General features: G+C 45.1%; 1 protein-coding gene across 1 annotated transcript in view; it reads right to left on the bottom strand.

The window, feature by feature from the left end:
• pcdh15b (protocadherin-related 15b) overlaps nt 1–24,725 on the bottom strand; it is a 1,024,406-nt gene that overhangs the window by 236,437 nt on the left and 763,244 nt on the right. Inside the window, 1 exon segment of the mRNA XM_055647246.1 lies at nt 18,476–18,569. Coding sequence (XP_055503221.1) covers nt 18,476–18,569 — 94 coding nt within the window.

Below are 24,725 nucleotides of genomic sequence, written 5' to 3'. Positions count from 1 at the left end.
TACTATAAGTTAGATCAAACTTAGCCACCACTGGATAGGGATGTTAATGCATATAGAAATACGCTCCACTGTTTGTGATGACGCTATTTTATCTGCTTGGCCATTGTGGTAATTGGTATTCAGCACAAACCATTGACTAAGAAAGTACTTAGGAGGGGAATAGGCGGTGTGAATGCACAGACTCTTTTACCCAGTTTAGGGGAATCAAAACGGGAGGGCAACTATTTCACTCAGAGGGCGGTGGGGGTATAGAAGGAACTGCCAGAGGAGGTAGTTAAGGCAAGTACTATGATGAGATACAGCGTGGAAGCAGGCTCTTCAGCCCAACGAGTCCACACCGACCAGGGATCAGCCTGTACACACTAGTTCTATCCTACACACCAGGGACAATTTACAGAAAGCGATTAACAATAGACAATAGGAGTAGGCCATTGGGCCTTTCGAGCCAGCACCGCCAGTCAAGGTGATCATGGCTGATCAACCGCAATCAGTACTCCGTTCCTGCCTTCTCCCCATATCCCCCGACTCCACTATCTTTAAGAGCCCTATCTAGCTCTCTCTTGAAAATGTCCATACAACCGGCCTCCATCGCCTTCTGAGGCAGAGAATTCCACAGACTCACAACTCTCTATGTGAAAAAGTGTTTCCTCATCTCCGTTCTAAATGGCTTACCCCTTATTCTTAAACTGAGGCCCCTGGTTCTCGACTCCCCCAACATTGGGAACATGTTTCCCGCCTCTAGCATGTCCAAACCCTTAATAATCTTATAAGTTTCAATAAGATACCCTCTCATCCTTCTAAACTCCAGAGTGTACAAGCCCAGCCCCTCCATTCTCTCAGCATATGACCTACAACCTACAACCCTGCACGTCCTTGGGATGTGGAAGGAAACCGGAGCACCCAGAGGAAACCCACTCGGTCACAGGGAGAACGCACAATCTCCATTCCACCAGCACCCCTTATTCGGATTGAACCCGGGTCTCTGGCGCTATAAGGCAGCACCTCTACCACTGGCCACTGTGCAGTGTGGCACTGCACCACTGTGGTAAAAGACACTTGGTGACGCACATGGATAGGAAGTATTTAGAGCGATATAGTCTTAGTTTAATATTATCTCAAATACCGAGGTATAATGAAAAGGTTTTTTGTTGCATGTTTCCTCGTTACCAAAAAGACTAAACATGAATATAATCGAGCTGTCCACAGTGTATGGGAATAACGTTTAGAGCAAGATAAAGTAAAGTCCGATTAAAGATAGTTCAATATGGGCCAAATGCAGACAAATCGATGCAGGCTCTACTTCGTTCTGCACCTTCCATACCTCTAGTTTCCCCCTCCCTGAGTCTCAGTCTGATGAAGGATGTCGACTCGAAACGTCACCTGCTCCTTTACTCCAGAGATGCTGCCTGACCCGCTGAGTTTACTCCAGCATTTTGTGCCTATCAAACGGGACTAGCTTAGATGGGGCATCTTGGTCAGCATTGATGGATTGGGCCGTAGCGCCTGTTCCCGAGCTGTATAATGGGCCTGTCCCACTTTGGCGAGTTTTTCGGTGACTGCCGGCGATTGTCATGGTCGTGGCTGGACCCCCCCTCATGACATTGCCTAGGACAATGTCTACAACAACCTACCTCCTCGTCGATGTCAGGCTACAGCGAGCTACCGACAACTGGCGACTATTAGGACGTCCACCTACGACCACACCTACGACAGCCTACGTCCACCCGCGACAAGCTACGACAAGGTAAGGCAATTCAGTCGCCGGTACCTGTCGCCGGTTGAGGTAGGTAGTCGCCAATGGAATTCACCGAAGTCAGCACCGGCGACACCCTACGTCATCCAGGACAAGGGGTCACAGTTTAAGGATAAGAGGGAAGTCTTTTAGGACCGAGATGAGAAAAACATTTTTTACACAGAGAGTGGTGAATCTGTGGAATTCTCTGCCACAGAAGGTAGTTGAGGCCAGTTCATTGGCTATATTTAAGAGGGAGTTAGATGTGGCTCTTGTGGCTAAAGGGATCAGGGGGTATAGAGAGAAGGCAAGGTACGGGATACTGAGTTGGATGATCAGCCATGATCATATCGAATGGCGGTGCAGGCTCGAAGGGCCGAATGGCCTACTCCTGCACCTAATTTCTATGTTTCTATCCTTTTTTTTTTTAATTTAATTTTTTTATTATTGGAGATAGGTACATAATCTATTACATCATTACTGTTACATCATTTTTAAATTGATAATATTGTCAGTTATTATTACATTGTCTCCAATACTTTTTGCATTTTTCTTCGTTTTTTTTTTATAACTAGATAGAGCTAAAGGGATAGATGAAATAGAGAGAGGGAAGAAGGAAAAAGAAAACTAAAATAATAAAAAAAGGAAGAGGAGTGAAAGAGGTAATTGAAGAAGAATGGAAAAATTTGTTAGAGTTTAAAAACATCATTCGAGATATGTTCGTACATTTCGAAGTATAGCATTTCATCCAATCTTTAGTCCGGGTGCTAGTCAGGTTCCTGTGCTGAACTATGTTTCTATCCTGTCGACAACCTATGACAACACCTACATCAGTCTACGATAATTGGCGTCAAGTCCAATTTTGAACATTTCAAAATCCACGATTCTTTGGGCGACTGAGGAGACCGTACAGGCGACACCCCGGCGACCATGTGGCGACAGCCCATACAGGCTATATGGTCGTGAGAGGTCTCCAATGGTCGTGAGAGGTCTCCAATGGTTGTGAGAGGTCTCCAATGGTCGTGAGAGGTCTCCAATGGTTGTGAGAGGTCTCCAATGGTCGTGAGAGGTCTCCAATGGTCGTGAGAGGTCTCCGATGGTTGTGAGAGGTCTCCAATGGTTGTGAGAGGTCTCCAATGGTCGTGAGAGGTCTCCAATGGTTGTGAGAGGTCTCCAATGGTTGTGAGAGGTCTCCAATGGTTGTGAGAGGTCTCCAATGGTCGTGAGAGGTCTCCAAAGAGTCGTAGCGTCTTTCTGGTCATCGCTGAATTTTCAATATGTTGAAAATTTCGGCGACCTATCACGGGTGTCGGCAGTCGCCTGTAAAGGTCGCGTAAGTGGGACAGGCCCTTAACTCTTTGAGTGGGAAGAGAGCATTGATCACAGTAAAAGGCACCAGCTGTCTTGTCGAAATGTAGCGAATGCCAGTTACTCAAGAGCAGCATAAACGTGATTGATGCTGGCACTTTGATAAAGTGAAAGGAAGTTAAGCCACAAGGAGATGGTTTAAAAAAATGCAGAAAGGGCCACAGTTACAGTGATAGATATCTGAAAGGAATAAAAACTCTGTCATGCTTGGGTGCAATCCCTTGTCCATAATAAAAAATATAATAAACTATCCCCTGCATTATGCAAGTTGATCTTTAGAGATCAGGGAGAGGCAGATCAATCTAAGAATAGATCAGTGAACAAAACCTACACTGATCCTCCCAGAGGTAAGATTCAAACAATTGCAGTTGTGCTTATTCCTAATTGAATCCCCAATGTTGCGTTTGAAGAATATTACATGTCAATGTGTAGATCAACACAAGTAGTCATGGAGTCATGCAGCGTGGAAACAGGCCCTTCGGCCCAACTTGCCCATGCCGACTAACATGCCCCATCAGTCCCACCTGCCTGCGTTTGGCCCCTATCTTTCTAAACATATCCTATCCATGTACCTTAAATTCAGGTTTTCATGTACCTTGTTGTGCCTTGTGGCAGACCAATTTCCCTTTGGAGATAAATAATGTTTGATCGTATCGTGTCGTTATCATTAAAAAAATTTTTTAATGTTGCAACAGTACCAGCCTCAACTACCTCCTCTGGCAGCTGGTTCCATACGCCCATCACCCTTTGTGTAAAACAATTGCCCCTCAGGTTTCTACTAAATCTTCCCCTCCTCTCCGTAAACCTATGTCCCCTCAATCTTAGTTCCCATCAGTTAAATATAAATGTGACATGTAGGAAGGAACGGCAGATGCTGGTTTAAACCGAAGATAGACACAAAATGCTGGAGTAACTCAGCGGGTCAGGCAGCATCACTGGAGAAAAGGAATGGGTGATGTTTCGGGTCGGACCCCTCCTTCTAGCCGGAAACATCACCTATTCCTTTGCTCCAGAGATGCGGCCTGACCCGTTGAGTTACTCCAGCATTTTGTTTCTAAATTAAAAGCTAATCCTCACAAAATAGGCTGTTGAACAAAATTACTTTACGATCAGACTCACTGCACTGAATTTCTGAACTAGACGCTACTTACAAAAGTTCTGATTCAAGCGTGGAAGGTTTCCAATTATTCAATTTTAATAATGGAATGCAAGGAATGAACGGGAATACTGACAGCATGGTTTGGATTAAATATAGAAGTGTTGTGTAGATAAATGTATGCCGCATATTCCCAGGGAAGCATTAGCTGATGACCGGATCAGCCAATTCAGGACAGAATTGATAATGTATTGAGTGGGTATATGGTGATGGATGAGGATGAGAGGGATATCACAGGATATGACTTTTCTCAAATTAGACTCTTGAAACCAAGCAGATTGATGTTCATGGCTCTTTTCACTGTTTGGTTTTAGTTCATCAGGTCTACTGCGCAATGCAGCGACTAGTGGGGTGCCGCAGGGCTCGGAGCTGGGACTCCATTTTACAATATATATTACCGATTTAGACAAGGGAATGAAATGTAACATCTCCAAGTTTGCGGGTGACACAAAGCTGGGTGGCAGTGTGAGCTGCGAGGAGGATACTATGAGGCTGCAGGGTGACTTGGATAGGTTGGGTGAGTGTGCAGATACATGGCAGATGCAGTATAATGTGGATACATGTGAGGTTATCAAGAGTCAAGAGTGTTTTATTGTCATATGTCCCAGATAGAACTATGAAATTCTTACATGCTGCAGCACAGCAGAATATGAAATCATAATAAATAATATAACAAAAACTCAGGGAAAAAAGAGCAAACAATAACAGTGTAATAATAATAATAATAATAGTCTATTGTAGTTCAGAGCTTCTGAGGTTGCAGTGTTGAGTAGCCTAATGGCTGTAGGGATGAAGCTGCTCCTGAACCTGGACGTTACACTTCTCAGGCTTTGGTGGCAAGAAGACAGATTATCATCTGAATGGTGCCAGATTAGGAAAAGGGGAGGTGCAACGAGACCTGGGTGTGCTTGTACATCAGTCACTGAAAGTAAGCAGGCAGGTACAGCAGGCAGTGACGAAAGTTAATGGCATGTTGGCTTTCTTTGCAAGAGCATTTGAGTTTAGGAGCAAGGGGGTCCTACTGCAGTTGTACAGGGCCCTGTTGTGACCACTCCTGGAGTATTGTGTGTAGTTTTGGTCTCCTAATTTGAGGAAGGACATTATTGCTATTGGGGGAGCACAGCGTAGGTTCACCAGGTTCATTCCCGGGATGACGGGACTGACATATGATGAAAGAATGGATTGACTGGGCTTGTATTCACTGGAATTTAGAAGGATAAGAGGGGGTCTTATAGAAGCATATGCAATTCTTAAAGGATTGGACAGGCGAGATGCAGGAAAAATGTTCCCGATGGTGGTGGAGTCCAGAACCAGGGGTCACAGTTTAAGAATAAGGGGTAGGCCATTTAGGACTGAGCTGAGGAAAAACTTCTTCACCCAGAGAATTCTCTGCCACAGAAGGCAGTGGAGGCCAATTCAATGGAGGTTTACAAGTGAGAGTTAGATTTAGCTATTCGGGCTAATGGAATGAAGGGATATGCGGAAAAAGCAGGAACAGGATACTGATTTTAGATGATCAGCCATGGTCATATTGAATGACGGTGTTGGCTTGAAGGGCTGAATGGCTACTTTTGCACCCATTTTTCTATGTTTCTATTCAATCATGGCTGATCTATCACTCCCTCCTAACACCATGCTCCTGCCTTCTCTCCATAACCCCTGACACCCGTACTAATCAATTATTCCAGTTTAATAACAGAATGCAAGGAATGAACAGGAATACTCGTTTGAGATACATTGTGGGAATAGGCCCTTCGATTCACCGAGCCCGGGCAGACCAGCAATCCCCGTACACTATCACGATCTTACACACACTAAGGACAAATTACATTTATACCAAGCCAATTGACCAACAAAACTGTGTGTCTTTGGAGTGTGGGAGGAAACTGAAGCTTCCCAGAGAAAACCTACGCAGGTCATGGGGAGAACGTACAAACTCTGTAGAGATCGAACCCGGGTCTCTGGAGTTGTAAAGCAGTAACTTAAATGCTGCCCATAGATACTTTACACATCTAAATCCAAAAACCTCCAACAAAACCTGCCCGACCATTATTAATGTATTTCATGTAAGTCTGCGGACAGCTGGAAGGATATGCAGCAGGGAAATGGTACGATAGTGGTTAATCCAGAAGCTCGGGTCGATGATCTGGAGACAAGGATGTGCAACCTGTTATCACTTGCTACCAACAGAAGTTGAAACAGAGATGCAGAAACCAAGAACTATAGATCCTTTAGCAGTCAAATCGTTCTTTATTTCTAATTTGAACAGCCAGGTTGAGTAGCGGAAATCAGGCACATTGACTAACTTAAGGAGACAGAAAGTGCTGGAGTAACACAGCAGGTCAGGCAGCATCTATGGAGAATCTGTAACATGGATGAGTGACATTTCCAATTGTGATCCTTGTTCAGGCTGATTGAGAAGGGGGGGGGGAGGGGGGAAAGAAAGCTGAAGGGCTTTTCGAGCTGTACAGCTTTTCCAGATTCCCCCCCCCCCACACCTGCCACAAGATCAGAAGGGACCCAGCCAGAAACGGCACCTATCCATGTTCTCCTCAGATGCTGCCTGGCCCACTGAGTTACTCCAGCAATTTGTGACATTTTTGGTCAGCCATCATCTACAGTTTTTATTTTTGAATTAGCTAACTTGGTTGCCACATATTTTAGTCCAATGATATGTGGATACATTAGGATTTTGAGACCTACAAATAGAGCTAGCAATCGGGCAAAGAGTTTAATTTAGTTTAGTTGAGTTCAGAGATACAGCATGGAAACAGGCCCTTCGGCCCTCCGAGTCCGTGCCGACCAATTACCACCCCGTACGCTAGTTCGATCCTACACACTTGGGACAATTTACAGAAGGCAATAAACCGATAAACCTGTGCGTCTTCGGAATGTGGGAGCACCCGGGAAAAAACCCATGGAGAACGTGCAAACTCCACACAGACAGTACTTGTGGTCGGGATTGAACTCGGGTCTCTGGCGCTGTGAGGCAGCAACTCTACCACTGCGCTACTGTGCAGTTATCATTTAGTTGTCAAGCCGGAAAAATAATTTTGATACCTCATTATACCTGACGCCCATGAAGCAATTTTCTGAAGTAAACTCTAAATTGAACGGCATTGAATAGCTGAATTAAACCATCATTGGCCTCTATCAGTGAAATGATCTCTACAATGTGTCTCGTCTTTTACTTTACTAATTGATTCTTTTTAAACATTAAGGCTGCAGAAACACAATTCCAGTGATTAGGAAACAATTAAAAAAACACCCCATGTTGATGTTCTGATCAATTTGCTTAGACAATACAGCAATTGAATTCAGATTATTAGTAATTTCACAGCCCCGGGAGCTAGACTTCATAGCTACATAAACATCAAGAACTTCCACTTGCATCTTGAATAGTCACGAAAGCACATGCATAAAAGCATAGAAAAATAGGTGCAGGAGCCAGCATTCAATATGATCTTGGCTGATCATCTGAAATTACTACCCCGTTCCTGCATTTTCCCAAAATCCCTTGATTCCGTTAGCTCTAAGAGGTATATCTAACTTTCTCTTGAATACATCCAGTGAAGTGGCCTCCACTGCCTTCTGTGGCAGAGAATTCCACAGATTCACAACTGTCTGGGTGAAAATGTTTTTCCTCATCTCAGTCCTAAATGCCCTACCCCATATTCTTAAACTGGTGCGTTTAAGAAGGAACTGCAGATGCGGGCAAATCGAAGGTAGACAAAAGTTCTGGAGAAAAACTGTGACCCCTGGTTCTGGACAAGGTGACTTGGAAAGCAATGACGTTAGATTTCAGCGAGCTGAAACCCGCCGCGCTTAGAATCTCACAGGTAGCTTGGACCTTTTGTGCCTCTAATTAAAGAAGGATGGCACAGCGGTGCAGCAGGTTGAACTGCTGCCTTACAGTGCCAGATACCCGAGTTCGATCGTGACCTCAAGTGCTGCCTGTGTGGGACTGGTGAGACTCTCTATAAACTTTAACATGGGCAAAGTGGTCTTATGTCCACTGGGGTTTAATTATGATTAGGCAAAGTCTGAGAATCAGTTTATTCAAACAAACTACTGTTGGTCTTTAGAATCAAAGTTGTATGAAAAAATCCCAGCCCAACAGGCCTAATTAAGACCGATAGAGAGAAATTAAATATTCACATTAATTTTTTATTGGAAGACTTTTGGGATTGTCGATAGATTACAGGACTAGGAAACTATTTTTAGTTGACCATAGTTTGAACCAGCTGGAAATTGGTGTGGAAGATTGGGGTTCCTTTGAATATCTGACTTTTTAAAATTTGTAATCGCAATTTTATGAAATATCTCCAGCTGGTTTAAGGGGTTGGCACCAATGATGAGGTGCTCAGCTGACATATAGGATGCTACAATTTTTAGTATGCTCACTATTTATGTTGGGAATCAGATATTGTCCAGCACCATCTAAACGCGATGCTTCGTTTAGGTAACAACTCCCTACTTTATTCTTCGTCAACTATTCTTTCCAGTCTGAAGAAAGGGTCTCGACCCGAAACGTCACTCATTCTTTCTCTCCAAACATGCTGCCTGTCCCGCTGAGTTACTCCAGCATTTTGTGTCTACCTTCAGTTTCCAGTAATGGGAGAGTCTTGAATCAGAGGTCATCGCCGCAGAAGAAAAGGACATATCTTTATAAAGAAGCTGAGGAGGAATTTCTTTCATTAGAGGATGGTGAATCTGTGGAGTTCATTGGCACGGACGGCTGAGGAGGCCAAGTCAATGGATATTTTTAAGGTGGAGATTGATAGGTTTTTTCCACCCACTAACTGTTCATAGGCCCGTGGACCTACGTTTTTACCTCATGAACCATGGTGGAGTTTCCAGTCCAAGAGTGTCTTGTATTTGTGGTTAATTAGTCACTGAATCCGCTAGACATTACAATCAAACTAACCCAGGTCTTCTCTGGTAGAGAAGCCAAGAGTCTAATAATGTTCACAGCTAATAATGTTAATACGATACGATATGATAGAAGTTTATTTATCCCAGGGGGGAAATTGATCTGCCAACAGTCATAAAACACAAAATTCATGAAACATTAAATTATAGTAATGAATGGAAAGGATTGGGGATGTGCAAAGATTGGGGAGGCGAGTTAGTCTCAGTCTACCCCACGACAGAAGGGGGAGGGAGTTGTATTGTTCGATAGCCACAGGGAAGAAGGATCTCCTGTGGCGTTCTGTGCTGCATCTTGGTGGAACCAGTCTGTTGCTGAAGGTGCTCCTCAGGTTGACCAGTGTGTCATTGAGGGGGTGAGCTGTATTGTCCAGGATGCTCTGTAGTTTGAGGAGCACCCTCCCCTCCAAGACCACCTCCAGTGAATCCAACTCCGCCCCTAGGATGGAGCCAGCCTTCCTATTGACTATGTTGATCCAATTGGCGTCTGCGGCCTTCGCCCTGCTGCCCCAGCACATGGCAGCGAAGAAGATGGCACTGGCCACCACCGATTGGTAGAACATCTGCAGCATCTTGCTGCAGACATCGAAGGAGCGGAGCCTTCTCAAAAAGTACAGCCGGCTCTGTCTCTTCGTGAGTCAGTTCAGTACAGTCCAGTTTACTGCCCAGCAATAATGGTAGACGGAAGTGCATCCCCAATACTGTGACCTTCTAGAGGTCCTGTTGGTGCCATATCAGGTGGATTTAAGAGGAGGGTGGAAGTTAGCGGTGAAGTGAATGAAATCGTCGAATTCTACAATTGTGTAGGAGGCTTTTCCGATGCATTTGTCAATGTAGTGGAGAAAGAGTTGGGGGATGGTGCCAGAGTAGACCTGGACCAACGACTGTTCAACTCAACCGTGAAAAAGGCAGACTTAGCTTTCATGTGAAGTTGAGGGTCTTACTGTTTCCTCCGAAGACATGATATGACGTGATAGGGGCTGCATGGTGGCGCAGCGGTAGAGTTGCTGCCGTACAGCACTTGCAGCGCCGGAGACCCGGGTTCGATCCCGACTACGGGTGCGGTTCGGCGCTGACCCTGTGGGCCGAAGGGCCTGTATCCACGCTGTGACTCTAAACTAAACTGCTGTGAAGGAAATACTCTGCGCCATTTCTTCTTAAAGTAAACTAACTCCATGTTTCCATTTACTGAAATGAAGTTGTAAATGGTGAGACCATGATGTACCAATCAATTCCTGGCTGATGACAGATAATGAAGCAACTGATGAGGAGAACCTTGTTGCTTGTTACAGTTATGAAATTATGTTCATGTTATTCATCAGATAGGGACAATTAGCAGCTAACACAATGCTATCAAAATAATCTTTCTGGCCAATCAAGAAAAAATCTGCCAAGCAAATAAACTCTTGGAATAATTTACAACAAATCTTTTGTGGTGCATTTTCATGACTAGTCACTATTGGTTTAAGACGAGATGCGATGATTATTTTTTTCCTGTGTTACTCCAACACTATGCTTTTTTTTTGTATACCAGCATCTGCAGTTCCTTGTTTTTTGACCCTTACTGTTGGTTTCTATGGCAAATTATTGTGCTATAAGATACTTTAGCTGTTTAAGGGCTATTTAATTTTTTTTTTTTTTAATTATAGATTTTTTTGCAACATAAAAAATTCTCCATAGAATTCTCCATAGTTTATATTATTTGTAATATAAAAAACCTCTCCACATCCATTCTATCCAAGCCTTTCACTATTCTGTATGTTTCAATGAGGTCCTCCCTCATTCTTCTAAACTCCAGCGAGTACAGGCCCAGTGCCGTCAAATGCTCATCTTATGCTAACCTACTCATTTCTGGGATAATTCTTGTAAACCTCCTCTGGACCCTCTCCAGTGCCAGCACATCATTCCTTAGATATGGTGCCCAATATTGCTCACTATATTGCTCCCATCTCTGGAGAAAAGGTGTAGGTGGCGTTTTGGGTCGAGACCCTTCTTATGGAAGATAAATGTTTACCATATACCACCAGAGCCCAGGTTCGATCCTGACTGCGGGTGTTGTCTGGGCAGTGTTTGCACGTTCTCTCCGTGACAGCGTGGGTTCTCTCCGGGTGCTCCGGTTTCCCCCCGCACTCCAAAGAGGGGCAGGTTTGTCGATTAATTGGCTTCTGTAAATTGTCCCCAGTGTGTGTAGGATAGAGCTAGTATATGTGGTGATCGCTGGCTGGCACAGACTCGGTGGGCCGAAGGGCCTGCTTCCACGCTATATCCCTAAAACTAAAACTATAACCGCAGTTACAGTTACAACTGCTGCATTTGGAACAATCAAACAGATGAAACAATAGAAAAGTTTACAAAGTTAGATCTATATTTGGGTTAAAAGAAAAATGGTAATGAATGTAGTGAATGAAAGAATTCTGCAATTTAATTATGCTGATGTTAGTATGTTTAAAGTCAGTTGCTCCAGTGTTGCAGTGAAAAGCATATAAAAAATAAATAAAAATGCTCAGAATTCATTAAAATGTTATCTCAGCAAGTTGCAAGCTGTAGTAAAATATATGGTTCTCGCCAATGAATATAAATAAAGCAAACAAAATAATAAGCATGTCGAAATTCAAGTCAGGATTACTCTGTAATTAAATTTATTTAGGGATTTATAGTTTAGAGATACAGCGTGGAAACGGGCCCTTCGGCCCACCGAGTCCGTGCCGACCAGCGACCACCTGTACATTAGTTCTCTCTTGCACGCTAGCGACAATTTACTGAAGCCAATTTTACCTACAGACCTGGACGTCTTTGGAGTGTGGGAGGAAACGGGAGCACCCGGAGAAAACCCACGCGGTCACAGGGAGAAGGTGCAAACTCCGTATCGACAGCACCCGCAGTCAGGATCGAACCCGGGTCTCTGGCGCTGTAAGGCAGCAAATCTCCCACTGCTCCACTGCGCCGAGATGAGCATTGGTGGCATGGATTGCCCAGTGCTGGTTGCCCAGTGGGTAAGCCCTGTGTGCTAGTGAGCTCCGTAAGTATTGCTGGGGCTGCACTCATGTAAGCAAAGGAAGAGTTTTGCATTACGCTCTCCTCTTGCAGCATGCTGATGCTGGAAAGGCTTTGGGTTTGGCAGTCAGTGAGTCACTTGCCACAGAATACCCAGTCTCTGCCTTGCTCTTGTTGCCATGGTATCGATGTGGAAGGGCCAGTTGAGATCTGTGGTATCGGTTTCCACCCATACTCCGAAGACGTACAGGTTTCTATGTTAATCAATGGCTTGGTATCAATGTAAAATGATCCCTAGTGTGTGTAGGATAGTGTGAAAGTGCGGGGACCACTGGTCAGTGTGGACCCGGTGGGCCGAAGGTCCTGTTTCCACGTTGTATCTCTGCACTAAACTATATTAAACTCAGCTCAGCGGGTCAGGCAGCATCTCTGGAGAAACGGAACAGGTGAGGTTTCGGGTCGAGACCCTTCTTCAGACTGAGAATCAGGGGAGAGGCTATTACTGTGTTCAGGCCACTGGATTACCAGTCTGCTAACCTAACCACTGTGACAGGATTGTGTGCAGTGATATTTTCGATGTGCAGGTGGACACACTGAGACAAATAGGCTGCTGTGGTTGGCATCTTGCACAGAGACATTTTATCCAAGCAACTGGCAGAAAGGAGCTGACATGGTGATTGATTGATCAAGGCAGTATCCAGAGCTCCTGGCTGTAAATGTTAAAGATAATATCATATTTCAAGATAGGTGCCAAAGTGATATTACCCAGAAGACTTCCCATAACAAGTTTTCATACGAAATACAACCCATCTAATCTTATTACTCTGAAGCTGCAGTTCAGCATTGTGTGTTGTACAGCACGGTCAACATAGCAGCGACTTGCAGATGATACATTAATTGACATTGATGTAGTGAAGTTCTTCACACCTTCAGCTTTATGTTCAATTATTGGCACAGGCTGCCTTGAGATTGGGCCCCTCCCGAAAACCCTTGAAAAACTGTGCATGGGAAGGAACTGCAGATGCTGGTTTAAACCAAAAAAGCTGGGGTAACTCAGCGGGCCAGGCAGTATCTCTGGAGAGAAGGAATGGGTGACGTTTCGGGTCAAAAAGCAGAGTCTCAAAACCGAAACGTCACCTGTTCCTTCTCTCCCGCTGAGCTACTCCAGTTTTTTGTGTCAAAAAATAAATCCTTCTCGCTCTCCCACTGAAAACTCTGTTTTCGAATGTAAAACTCAACATTTTTACAGAATCTCAAGGGGTCAGGCAGCATCTGGGGAGGGAATGGCAGACAATTTTTCAGGTCGGGACCCCCTAGCATAGAACATAGCACAGCAGAGCACGGGTTTCGCACGGAGGCGCAGCGATAGAGCTACTGCCTTACAGCGCCAGACACCCCGGGTTTGATCCTGACCACGGGTGCTTGTCTGTACGGAGTTAGTACAGTATGTTCTCTGCCTTGGTTTTCTCCGAGACATTCTGTTTTCTCCCAAACTCCAACAACATACAGGTTTGTTGATTAATTGGCTTGGTGTCAATGTAAAAAAAATGTCCCGAGCATGTGTAGGACAGTGTTAATGTGCAGGGATCGCTGGTCGGTGCGGACTCGGTTGGCCAAAGGGCCTTTTTTACCGCACTGTATCTCGAAACTAAACAAAATAAACTAAAGACAGATGTTTCGGCCCACAATGTCCATGGCCAACATGATGCCAAGACCATCTCTTATGGACCTGCACATTATCCATATCCCTCCATTCTCTGCACATCCGTACACCAATCCAAAGGCTTCTTAAATGCCACTATTGTACGTGCCTAACTACCAGCCCTCTGTTCAAAAAAGCTGCTTTACATCTCCTTTAAACGTTGCCCCTCTCACCTTAAAGCTACGCACTCTAGTATTTGACATTTCCACCCTGGGAAAATAAAAGCTCTGACTGTCTACCCTATCTATGTCTCCCACAATTCTATCGGATCTCCCCACAACCTCTGGCGTTCCAGAGAAAACAATCCAAGTCTGAAACAATCCAAGTCCCTAACCAATCTCATCGCCTCTGGCGATCTCCCCTTCACAGTCTCCAACCCGAATGTTGTCCAACCCCGGAATGCCTGGTTCTATTTTCTTCCCAACATGCCTAACCTTCCGAGGTCCTCCAGCACTTTGTGTTTTTGCTCAGGATTCCAGCATCTACAGTCCCTTGCTCCATTTTAGGGACTTCAAATGTCCCGGACTCAAATTCTGGAATTCACACTTGCATTTTCAATGATTTTCCTCTGTTACAAGCTCCTGTGCACCTATTGCTATCTGTATTACAACAGCACTTCAAAAGAATAGTATAGAATACCGTTTGTTGTTATTTGAACATAAGTTCAAACAAAATTACGATTGCTGCAGTCATAGCAACAAACAACAAAAAAAACCACACAAAACACACAATTCCACACAAACATCCTTCACAGTGAATCCCCAAACACCTCCTCACTGTGATGGAAGGCAAAAGTCTTATCTCTTCCCTGTTCTTATTCTTCTCCCGCAGTCAAGCAGTCAAACTGTTGTATCGAGCTGATCGAGGCTCTTGATGTTAGATGTCTGGTAAGCCCCGTGGCAGTTGAAGCCGCGCTGGAGTGGATTTAAACCCCTCGATTCGGGAGGGCGAAGTTTGCCGTTGCGGGAGCTCCAAAAAGCGGTCTCCCACCAGGGACCCGCGAGCTCCCGATGTTACCATCCACAGGGCCTGCAGCCGGAGCCTCAGAAGCTTCGGTCGGGTCGCAGTCTCGAGACGCCACAGCGCTCTGCACTCAGAAGTTGGCCAGAAGTTGGTGAGTCCGCAGGCCCTGCGATTGGAGTCCCAGGTCGATTCCGGTTGAAGGCCGCCGATGTTAGGCCCAACGACAACGGAAACTCGACAAGGAAAAAGTCGGGTCCCCGTACAGGGAAGAGTATAAAAAGTTTTCCCCGCCCCCCACATATACACAGCTAAAAATGGTATAAAAACTAAAACCAAGACATCCACTTAGCAGACAAAAAGGAAAAAAAGACAGACGGACTGCAGAGGCCGCTGCTGCAATGCGTCACCATCTTACAATTTTTACAGTATTTAATTGTATGTAAATTGGATTAAAGTATGGGCACCGAGCAATTTTACACTGGCGTTCCTTTGTTGAAAAGCACTGCATATCTCAGAAACGTGTAGAATAAACATATCTGGGAACGTATATGGTAAACATAAACATATATATCTCAATAGACACATAAAGCTGGAGTAACAGTGGGTCAAGACAGCATCGCTGGAGAGAAGGAATAGGATATTTCAATAAAGACACAAAAGCTGGAGTAACTCAGTAGGACAGACAGCATCTCTGGAGAAAAGGAATTGGTGACATTTTGGGTCGAGACCCATCTTCAGACAGTCATTGGCATGCCAAATCTCCTCAAACTTCTAAGAACAAGGGTCTCGACCCGAAATGTCATCCGTTGCGTCTCTCCAGAGATGCTGCCTGTCCCGCTGAGTTACTCCAGCTTTTTGTGTCCATCTTCAGTTTAAACCAGCATCTGCAGTTCCTTCCTACACAGGATATGTCAATAACTGGTTTGGGAACAACTCAATCCAGGACCGCGCAAAATTGCATAGAGTTGTGGGCAAGGCCCAGAGTATCACGCAAACCAACCTCCCTTCCATTGACTCCATCTACATCTCACGCAGCCTCAACAAAGCCAGCAGCATAATCAGAAACAAGTCTCACCCTAGGTCACCACTTCTTCTCCCCTCTCCCATCAGGCAAGATGCACGGAAGTACAAAAACACACAGCTCCAGATTCAGGGACAGTTTCTTCCCAGTTGTTACCAGGTAACTGAACCATCTTATCACCAACATGAGAGCGGTCCTGACCTACCATCTACCTCATTGAAGACCTTCGGAATATCTTTAATTGGACTTTACTGGACTCTATCAACCTATTACATGCCAGGCTTTGTCCTTCCCCTTCTCTCTTTCAGCATCCCCCCCCCCCCCCCCCCCCCCCCCCCCCCCCCCCCCCCCCCCCCATCAACACCTACAATCATTCTGAAGAAGATCCTGGTCCAAAATGTCACCTATCCATGTTCTCCAGAGATGTTGCTCGACCTGCTGAGTTACTCCAGCACTTTGTGTCAGTTCTCATTTTTATGATTTTTTTTCATGGCTTCCAAAAATGCTTTGCAGCTAATTACTTGATTCAGAAATGCAGTTACCAAGTAATATGGGAAGCACAACAGTGTATTTGCACACAGCTGGTTCCCACAAACATAAACGACTGGATAATTAGTTCTTGTGATGGTGTTTGAAAGATAAATGTTGGCTCCGAAACTGGAACGGCGCTCCAGATTTCTGATTATGTTACCATGCCCGCCTGAGAGAGGAGATGGACTTCATCAGTTCATTAGTTCTAGGAGCAGAATTAGGCCATTCGGCCCATCAAGTCTATGCCGCCATTCAATCATGGCTGATCTATCTTTCCCTTTTAACCCCATTCTCCTACTTTCTCCCCATAACCTCTGACACCCGTACTAAACAAGAATCTATCTCTGCCTCAAAAATATAAATTGATGGACTCCTCAGCTTTCTGCAGCATTGAATTCTAGATTCACCATCCTCTGACTAAATAAATTCCTCCTATCTGAAAGTCTGAAGAAGGATCTCGACCCGAAACATCACCCATTCTTCCTCTCCAGAGATGCTGCCCTGCCCGCTGAGTTACTCCAACATTTTATGTCTATCTTTGGTTGAAACCAGCATCTGCTGTTCCTTCTTACAAATTCCTCTTCATCTCCTTCTTAAAGGAATGTCCTTTAATTCTGAGGCTATGACCTCTGGTCCTAGTGTCTCCCACTAGTGGAAACATCCACTCCACATCCACTCTGTCCAGGCCTTTCGCTATTCGCCAAAACAGGCTGAATCCAAACGCCAAACACTGCACTCCTTCTATACCACATACGGGCATCAGTTCAGATTATCTGCTCAAGTGCTAACAGTGGGACTTGAACCTTTCACCTTCTGAATCGAGGCATTGGTGGAACAAAATGAGATAAGGCTGACACACGGTATGTTTCTTCAAACCTGCCAAATCTTTTTTAAATAATTAAACTGATTCTACTCTGTACATTTTCCAACTGCAGCTCGTCTTAAAATTCTCCAAAATCAAAAGAATCCAAGGGTCTCTTTTAAATCCCAGAAAACAGGGATACTGAGGGTGGCGCAGCAGTCGAGTCAGTGACTTACAGCACCAGAGGGACGGGTTTGATCCTGACTATGGGTGCTGTCTGCACGGAGTTTGTGCCTCTGGGGAGAAGGCAGGAGAATGGGGTTAGGAGGGAGAGATAGATCAGCCGTGATTGAATGGCGGAGTAGACTTGATGGGCCAAATGGCCTCCGCCTACTACTATTCCTTATGACCTTCTCCCCGTGACCACATGGATTTCCTCCGGGTGCTCCGGATTCTTCTCACATTCCAAAGACGTATAGGGTTGTAGGTTAATGAGCTTCTGTAAATTGCTCCTCGTGTGTAGGATGCGAAACTGGAATAACATAGAGGAGGGGTGATTGTTGGTCGGCGCGGACTCGCTGGGCCAAAGGGCCTGCTTCCACGCTGCATCTCTATGTTCTAAAGTAAAGGCTATATGAGGCTGAAGGTAGACACATAAAGCTGGAGTAACTCAGCGGGACAGGCAGCATTTCTGGAGAGAAGGAATGGGTGACATTTCGGGTCGAGACCCTTCTTCAGTTTGACATACTGCCTGACCATGCCAGAGACTCGGGCTCAATCCTGACTGTGGGTGCTGTCTGTATAGAGTTTGTGCATTCTCCCTGTGACCTGTGTGGGTTTTGTTCGAGATCTCCGGTTTCCTTCCACACGCCAAAGACAGGTTTATAGGCTAAGCGGCCTGGTATAATTGTAAATTGTCCCTGGTGTGTAGGATAGTATTGGTGTGCGGGGATCACTGGTCGGTGTGGAGGGGCCGAAGGGCCTGCTTCTGCACTGTATCCCTAAACTAAGCTAAACTAAACTAAAATCAAATTCTAAAAATGCAAACTCCACAGGGAAGTGCGCAATTGAACTTCCATTAAGATGCCAATCAAATTCCTTGTATGTTGCAAATAAAGTAATTATGTATGAGTATGATCCAGAAATGGTAAGTTCACTCTGCAAAAAATTGCATTTTTCACTTGCATGGCACAAAAATACAAAACAATTCAGATGTCTAAGTCCATGACTTCAGTGCAACAGCTGCAAATGTAAATTAAAGAATTGAATTGACTTACTGAATCAGGCTTGCCATCAGATGCCGTGACAATCAGAATGTATCGATCAGTGCTCTCCCTGTCCAAAGGTTTTTCCAAGATTAACAGGCCAGTGCTGGGAGAAATAGAATGGAAGAAATGGTTTTAAGAAACATGCTGCAGAAGGCTGGAGAGGTGAGAAGAACTGATCTTAGAGACAGGCCGCAGTGTACAGACAAAATTCATTGTTTTTGCCAAGAAGGTTAACACAGAAAAGCTGGAGAAAACTCAGCTGGTGCAGCAGCATCTATGGAGCGAAGGAAATAGGAACGGTTTCGGGCCGAAACCCTTCTTCAGACTGATCGGGGGTGGGGGTGGGTGGGGACAAGAAAGGGAAAAGGAGGAGTAGCCAGAAGGCTGGAGGGTGGGAGGAGACAGCAGGGGAGCTGAGGAAGGGGAGGAGACAGCAAGGACTAACAAAATTGGGAGAATTCGATGTTCATGCCCCCGGGGCGCAGAGTCCCCAAACGGAATATGAGGTGCTGTTCCTCCAATTTCCGGTGCTGCTCGCTGTGGCCATGGAGGAGACCCAGGATTCATTATTGTAATCTTAGTGTGAAAGCGCACACCACCAGATTTAGAGGCAGTTTCTTCCCAGCTGTTATCAGGCAACTGAATCATCCCACCACAACCAGAGAGCATTGCTGCTACTATCTACCTCTTTAATGTCCCTCGGACTATCCTTGACCGGACTAAACATTATTCCCTTGTCATGTATCTATGCACTGTAAATGGATTGACTGTAATCATGTATTATCTTTCTGCTGACTGGTTAGCACGCGACAAAAAGCTTTTCACTGTATCGGTTCATTGTTCACTGTTCACTGTTTCTTAGAATAAAGGGGAGGCCATTTAAGACTGAGGTGAGAAAAAAACGTTTTCACCCATAGAGTTGTGAATTTGTGGAATTCCCTGCATCTCCACATACCTCCACAGAAGGCAGTGGAGGCCAAATCACTGGATGGATTTAAGAGAGAGTTAGATAGAGCACTAGGGGCTAGTGGAATCTAAGGGATATGGGGAGAAGGCAGGCACGGGTTATTGATTGGGGACGATCAGCCATGATCGCAATGAATGGCGGTGCGGGCTCAAAGGGCCGAATGGCCTCCTCCTGCACCTATTTTCTGTGTTTCTATGTTTCTACCATGGTACAGGTGAAGATAAACCTGAACTGAACATGACACGCAAACATTTTTATTACTCTCTACAGAAAGAGCAAATTCAGCGCACTTGGTTATATTATTTATAAAAGCAGCATCTGCTCTTCTGTTCCTGAACACCCACTGGTTCAGTTCTCCATTACAGAGCTGGTGTCAAATGGCTTGAAAGCAAATTTATGCTTTTTAATACATTCCATATACACCTTGATAGCGGAAATTCGATTACCATCTCCTGGCTACAAATAAGTGCATAAAATTGGTTAAAAAAAAAAGCACTTTTATATATTTAATGCGAAGAAGGATACTTTTCCTATGTTGGTTACATTAAAAGTAAGATCAAGAAATATTCCTTGGTTCATTAGAATCATAGTCTTCCAATGTAGAAACAGGCCCTTCGGCCCAACTTGCTCACACCAACCAACATATCCCATCTGCACTAGTCACACCTGCCTGCGTTTGGCCCTTATCCCTCTAAACCTGTCCTATCCATGTGTCTGTCCAAATGTTTCTTAAACGGTGCAATAGTTCTGGATTACCTCTGGAATATCGGCATATTAATTCCGTTCAAGAGGTTGGGGATCAATTCTATTACTGGTAGGAAAAACCGCACTCATATTTTAACTTGTGCAATATGGGACTCTTGTACAAATGGATGGAGAAGAAGAAACTATTTTACTTCTGGTATTATGTAAAGAGCTTGGGTTAATTAGCAATCTTATCAGGGGTCCACCTGTCATTGAGCACTCCTTGGTCAACCATAGTTTGAACAGCACTGCTTCCTGGAAGACCCACCAGATGAATTTCCTCATTTACCCTTTGCCCATCAACATCAAAAACACACATCATACCACTGCCCCCTCTCACCTCAACTTCCTTAAAATCAACCATCTCACTACTCTTCCCACCCACTGATACCATCCCCGACTCCCTAATCATGAATGACTATCAGTTCAACAGATGACCACTGATTCCCTAGTGCCATACAGCACAGAAACAGGCCCTATGGTCCAACTCATCCATGCCAACCAAGATGCCCCATCTAAGCTAGTCCCAAATGCCCACGTGTGGATCATGTCCCTCTAAACCTTTCCTATCCTATTTTCCATCCAGGCGTCTTTGGGCAGCACAGTGGCGCAGTGGTAGAGTTGTTGCCTTACCGTGCCATAGACCCGGGTTTGATCCTGAATACGGTTGCATCTGTATTGCGTTTGCACATTGTCCCCGTGACCTCGTGGGTTTTCCCCGGGTGCTCCAGTTTCCTCCCACATTCCAAAGACGTACAGGTTTGTAGGTTAATTGGCCTCGGTGAAGACTGTAAATTGTCCCTGTGTGTAGGATGGTGCTCGTGTGTCGGAGCAGACCCGTTGGGCCGAAGGGTCTGTTGCTGTGCTGGAGATCTAATCTAATCTAATAATCTTGAATGCTGTTATGGTAACTGCCTCAACTACCTCATGTGGCAGCTTGTTCCATATACCCACCAGCAACTTGTCAGTTTGTACTGAGGTTCATCTATTCAAATTGATTTTCCACTCTGGTCTGGTTCGCACTCACTAGTCTGAACCCGTCAGCAAGAAACCATCACTCTGACTTTCCATTTCCCCAAATGCCGGCCCCAATTTAGGTCCGCCTTCCCAATTTGAGGCCTTAAACTCCATCCTGAAATTTTTTTTTTTTTAATTTCAAAATAGACTTTATTCAATTGATAAATATATACAATTCCTGAACCATTCAAACAAACAAAATTCACCCGACATTTTCGGAGACTATACAAGTTTTTTCAGTACAATTCTTTTACATTTGTCAAATTTCACCAAACAGTCCCCCACCCATGCCACTCTGTGGCCCCCTGGCATGGGGTACCTTCCCTTAATTTAATTTGAGGGGCATCTCCACCATACCGTGTCCCCTATGTCCAGCAGCGGAAGGACCCTAGACTGTGGCCCTCCCCCACCGAGCCTTGGCGTTGGCTGCACCAAGCTTCAGCGAGTCCCTTAGCACGTACTCCTGCAGTCTGCAGTGGGCCAGTCGGCAACATTCCCTGACGGACATCTCGCTCTGCTGGGTGGTGAGCAACGCTCGGGCAGACCAAAGAGCGTCTTTGACCGAGTTGATGACCCTCCAGCAGCACTCGATGTCAGTCTCTGAATGTGTCCCTGGGAACAATCCGTAAATCACAGAGTCCTTGGTGACGGAGCTGTTCGGGATAAATCGTTCCAGGGACCCTTGCGAACCTCTCCAGACTCTTTTTGCAAACCCACACTCTGCAAAGAAGTGGGCAACCGTCTCCTCTCCACCGCAACCGTCCCGGGGGCAGCGTGAGCTGGTGGTGAGGTTCCGACGGTGCAGGAAGGGTCTAACTGAGAGGGCTCCCCTCACCGCCAGCCAAGCCAGGTCTTGGTGCTTGTTGGTGAGTTCTGGCGATGAGGCATTTTGCCAGACAACCTGGGCAGTCTGCTCTGGGAACCACGCCACCGGATCCATCGAGTCCTTTCCCTGCAGTGCCTGCAGGACATTCCGTGCTGACCACTGCCCGATGGACTTGTCCCACCTGATCTCCCGGTTACCCAGCAACTCCCCCTTCCATTCTGAATTTGACCTTTATGTCCGGGGCCTCCTCCATTGCCAGAGTGAGACCCGGCACTAATTGGAGGAACAACACCTCATATTTCGCTAGGATAGTTTACACCCCAGCGGTATGAATATTGACTTCTCTAATTTCAGGTAGTCCTTGCTTTTTCCCTCCTTCCCCTCCCCCTTCCCAGTTCTCCCACATAGCCTACTGTCTCCGCATCTTCCTTTCTATTTCCCGCCCCCCAACCACTGACATCAGTCTGAAGAAGGATCTCGACCTGAAACGTCGTCTACACATTTTCTCCATACATGCTGCCTCACCTGCTGAGTTTCTCCAGCATTGTTTGTCTACTCCTGATATGTCCCTACACCCACACAACAATGTTTTACCACGTGTTGTCCCAAGCATCAATGAATTTCTCGGGCAGGGAATTTACAAATATATACGACTCGGGCATTAATGACAAGATGACCAGAGAGAAACATTCGCAGTTTAGTTCAGTTTAATTCAAAGATATATAGCATCGAAACAAGTCCTTCAGTCAACTGAGTCCATGCTAACCATCGATCACCCATTGACACTAATTCTCTGCTATGCCACTTTGGCATCTAGTTTAGTTTAGTTTTGTTTAGTTTAGTTTTCTTTGGAGGTGCCAAAACAGTTGTGAAACAGGCCCTTCAACCCACCAAGTCCGTGCCGACCAGCGATACTCACACACTGACTTACCCACACTACGGACAATTACAAATTTTACCAAGCCAATTAGCCGATACACCTGCACGTCTTTGGAATGTGGAAAGAAACCGGAGATGCCGGAGAAAGCACATGCAGGTCACAGGGTGAATGTACTAACTCCGTACAGACAAGCACCCGTACAAGGATCAAACCTGGGCAACTCCCTCCAAATTAGAGGTGAATTTTACAGTTCATTCAATCTACAAACCCGTATGTCTTTGGGATTTGGTACGAAATCAGAGCACCCGGAGGAAACCCACAAGGTCACAGGTAGAACACGCAAACTCCACACAGACAGCACCCGTGGTGAGGATCGAACCCGGGCCACTGATGTGAGGCAGTGGCTCTACCAACTGCTCCGATGCCAGATGAAATTACACAAATTACCCGCATAAAAGTAAATGAATTAATAAATAGGGATAATTGATTTCATAACTATTACTGAGCCAACAAAGTTGGGAACAAAATGTTTTACATATTTGACCTTTAGAAAATAATAAAGGTAAATTAAAAGTAAAGAATGATGGTCCTGATTGGGGATGGTTAGCCATGATCACATTGAATGGCAGTACTGCCTCGACGGGCCAAATGGCCTACTCCTGCACCTATTGTCTATTGTCCTAAAATTACAGAATGAGTCATAGAATCATACAGCAAGGAAACAGGCCCTTCAGCCCAGCTCCTCCATGCTGACCAAGATACCCTATCCGCTAACCCCATCTGCCCACATTTGGTCCACATCTCTCTCAATCTTTCCTGTCTATGTACAGGTGCTTTGTTAGGTGCATGGATAGGACAGGTTTAGAGGGAAATGAGGTGGGACTAGTGTAGCTGGGACTAGTGTTGCTGGGAGGTGTGGGCAAGTTCGGCTGGAGGGCCTTTTTCCACACTGTATCACTCTATGACCATATGACCTGTTCATGAGATGAAAAAAAAAAATGAGCCCAGAATATGGTGCCAGTATGAGGAGAATAACAAAATAGCAACTGGTTCAGTTGCGATAGTATGTTATGATCCGTTGAACAGTAATCATAACATTAGGCAGAGCAGAAAATCAGAGGAATGTATAAAAAGCATAATGCAATAACTCTAGGCAGATTGGGAGAATAAAGTAACTTGGAAGATGGGTTGAAAAAATGCTTCAAGACAGTTTCCTGTAATAATGTTGAGAAACCAGGGAGAAAACGACTTTAGATCCAGTATTATGTAAAGAGATTGGGTAATTAGCAATCATTGCAGAGGGCAGTTCAGGAAGGAACGATTCATAAGATCGGATTTCATGTTATTATATATGAGGCAAAGGTATTACATTTAAACAAAGCCAATTTCTTAAATTTTAGAACTGAGTTGAGTAAAGTAGATTAGGTAATCGGATTTAATATATGTAGGAAGGAACTGCAGATGCTGGTTTACACCGAAGATAGTCACAACATGCTGGAGTAACTCAGCCGGACAGGCAGCGTCTCCGGAGATAAGGAACGGGTCACGACCCGAAAAATGTCAAGTTCTCTAACAAAGTGTAATTCTTTTCAAGAATAGAGGCTCCAATGGAAATGTGATCCAACCACAGCTAATGAGTTCACAAACGTATTTTTTGACGAAAGGAAGGATCGCAAATGTGACACAAAGGGAACTAAGTGCTGGAATTGGCTGTGTGAAAAATATAGTAAAGGATGATCAAGGAATTGAGAGAGAGACGACTGATGAGAATAGACGAGGAAGATAAATGCAATAGCTCTCACAAGTCGAAAAGAGTACATCAGTT

This window comes from Leucoraja erinacea, chromosome 15 (assembly GCF_028641065.1).
Source record: "Leucoraja erinacea ecotype New England chromosome 15, Leri_hhj_1, whole genome shotgun sequence".
NCBI lineage: Eukaryota > Metazoa > Chordata > Chondrichthyes > Rajiformes > Rajidae > Leucoraja > Leucoraja erinaceus.
This window is presented reverse-complemented; position numbering and strand designations above follow the sequence as displayed.